The 3,360-nt window shown below is 26.1% G+C and overlaps 1 protein-coding gene across 1 annotated transcript; it reads right to left on the reverse strand.

Moving 5' to 3' along the window:
• Positions 1–327: 327 nt before the first annotated feature.
• Positions 328–939, reverse strand: LOC101506780 (putative F-box protein At3g16210). The gene has a single exon (XM_004507002.1). The coding sequence runs from the start codon at positions 937–939 to the stop codon at positions 328–330; it is 612 nt and encodes a 203-aa protein (XP_004507059.1).
• Between the last annotated feature and the right edge of the window lie 2,421 nt (positions 940–3,360).

The raw sequence follows: 3,360 nt of genomic DNA on the forward strand, positions 1-3,360 counted from the left end.
ATTACGTAAATTTTTTTATCAAATTTAAATAATAAAAAATTGAAAACAGAAAGAAAGTAATCATGAAAATCAATTCCAGAGAACATGATTCATATTATTAATCAAATTTTAATTTCTCATATACTTAATAAATTTTATGATATACCTAAAAAGATCTTAATAACCACCATCATAAAACTCTTGAGTGAAATGGTTAAAATTAAACTAATCAATTATATATTTGTCCAATAGGAAGAAGACTTTCTTTGTAAATGACAATCTCAGGAGAATATGCATCCGCTTGAAGACCAAGTTCCTCAATCTTTTGGGTATTGTAATTAAACCACACTATTTCACCATCTTTTCTTCTAAAGAATAAATCACCATTTTTCCCCTCTCCAATAGGATGCTCAATGCAAGGTATAGGCCCAATAATGTAAAGTTTAGTCCACGATCATCTCGAACAAGGTCATAACCAAATCCATGATATTCAAAACATTCATCCTCGTAAATTACTGGGGTCTCAGTAGGGCTGGGAGGAATGACCTTGAATTCCTCGGTGGTTGGGTTCCATAATACAACATTAGGCATTCGACATTGGTAGAGACAAACAATGCCGTTAATAACAGTACCCATCATACCCATACCTCTATCATCTTCTTGAAATGGGGGTGGCCAGTCTAATTTGACCTTATTTTCGTACCTCTCTCCAGAAAGAGAGTATAACCCGGGATGCTTGTTTTCGTTAGTTTTTGGTATGAGGAGAAATAAAACATCCTGATAAGAAGAGTGATTACTAGTGATGAAATTGCTCCAATACATACTCATGAAATTAGGATTTTCAAATAATTGAGACCATGATTTGCATACACAATTAAATCGTTTCAAAGATTTAAGAGGCAATTTCAATAAAATGGAAAGGGCAAGATCATTGTGAATATGATAACCGAATTTTTCCATCTTTAATTGCTAATGTGTCTCAGTTGTTTTGGAAGAACTGCTAGAAATCAACCGCTTAGAAATGGTAAATGTCAAGAAAACTAAATAAAGAGACTATGTAATCTACCTATACATAAAATATTATAAGCCTAATTTTATGATAAGTTCGCCATTTGGCAATCATTACGAGATTTATTATAATTTTAAATTTCTATTAATAGTAGTTAAGTTTCTATAATATATTAATGTATTTATATTAATTAATTAAATAATTATTTTTTTGAATTTCATTGAACTTTTTTAATTGAAACTTGCACATATTATTGATATCACGGAAATAAAACAAAAAATGCATGGAACATTTATCATTTAATGTGGTTGTTTTTTGAAAGAAAAAATAATCTTAATTAATGGGAAATGACAGAAAAATGTGCAACCACATATAAGTATAGTTATCAAAGACATTTTTTTAGTGTACATATTTAAAAAAAATAAGATTTTATAAGATTTTACGTGTATACATACATTCATAATTAATGTAATATTTCTTAATATGTCTGACTAATATTAAGTGTGGACGTATTTATATATCAATTATTTTTAAATATTTCCTATTTTAGTAATTTTATTTATAAATAACTATCTTATGATGGTAGTAATAGTGTTTGATTTTCTTTATTTTCATATAGTTGTTATGACATATTGATTTTATATATATTTATTATGATTTAACAATTAATATAAAGTGTTGATGTTATATTTATTTATTTTATAATTTTTACTATTCTCTAATGATGGTAGTATTTTAATGTGATTATTTTGAAAAATAAGTCAAATTATAGTGAAATATGATAGTTTTTAGTTATTAGTAATATATATTTTCTGTAATTAAAGTGCAAGTTTTGTGACTAAAGAGTGTCGTTGAGGTTCTGGATGTATTGTATTTGCACATCTCATGCTTTTCATTAATAATATTTAGGCAAAATTACAGTTTTAGTCCCCCTATTTTATCTGAATCGCAAAAGTAGTCATCCCATTTTATAATAATAAAGTTTATTTTTTTCCTTACTATTTTAAGCACATTTTTATTTCAATGTCACATTCATAAAAATAAAATTTATATTTGCATTTTAATAAGGAGAAAATAAAGATATATCTACGTTAACATAAATTTTGCATGATTAATTACAAGTAACTGTTTTTTAATGGATGTCGTAGGGTGCTAATATATTCTCTACGCATAATCGACTCCCGAATTCAAAATTTGATTTCGAATACCATTTGTTGTTTTTTTTAAAGATTTTTCAATGTTTTTTTCTATGTTAAAATAAATTTTAGTAACGACTCCATTAAATTCGAGAAACACTTGAAATTTAGTATGCGACAACTAGTGATTCTACTAGGAACTCTTAGAGAGTCTAGCCTAATGTAGTTAACTATGCAAAATTTGTTAACTTCATCTATATTTATTTCTCTTTCACTTTTTTTACTTCTATGTGTCTATTACTTATTAATTATTTTCTTGTGTACATTTTATTTTTTATATATATGTTTTGAGTATTTTGCATCTTTTTATTCGAAAACTTTTTATGTATAAGTAAAATCTATGTAGGTAACAAAAGTAAACCTTTGCTAGATTCATCCCATCATCATCCTATAGTGGAAAAGTTTGAGATTGAAAATTGTGAAACAATAAATCTCATTGTTTCTCAAATCTATTTTTTTTTCCACTTAATGCATATATTTTTCCTTATAACATTTTACATGTCATGTTTGTTTTGCATGATCAAATAAAATTAATCACTTTCACTTAACATTCATACATTTCTATATGCATCATTTTGTATTTTTCATCCCCTAGATAAAAATCAAATCAAATCATTCCTCATATTAGCATTATCTTTAAAAAAAATTAAAATTGATGTATCTCTTGTCTCATTCTTGCATATGTCTCAAGAAAAATCACTCTTAAAAAGAGTTCAAAGAAAATGCATATTTAAATCATAATATTCATTTCCAAAAAAATAGTCTCACACGAAGATCTAACATTCATATTTGTATTTAGTTTATTGTGTCAATATGCTATTTAACCATTCTTATGCATGTACAAAAACATTTATGGGCCAATTTTAATTCTTTGATTTTATAAATCATATTCTTTTAGAAAAAAAATGCATAAATTTTAATTTCACATTGATCATTTTACTATATTTATTAAAAATTGGTCTCGCGCAAAAGTCTAACTAACGTTAACAAAGCTCACATTGCATATGTCATTAAACCATTATATAATTATAAGAGTCATAAGATTACATGAAACACTCTTTGTAATTAGTCAAAATTCAATTTGTTTTTAGAATGCACACAAAAATTGAAGAAAAAACACAATGGTCCATATCTTGGTGTCCAAACATGCATTTCGCATTGCATTTGCATTAGCAT

Source organism: Cicer arietinum, chromosome 6 (genome assembly GCF_000331145.2).
Source record: "Cicer arietinum cultivar CDC Frontier isolate Library 1 chromosome 6, Cicar.CDCFrontier_v2.0, whole genome shotgun sequence".
In the NCBI taxonomy this organism is placed as follows: Eukaryota; Viridiplantae; Streptophyta; class Magnoliopsida; order Fabales; family Fabaceae; genus Cicer; species Cicer arietinum.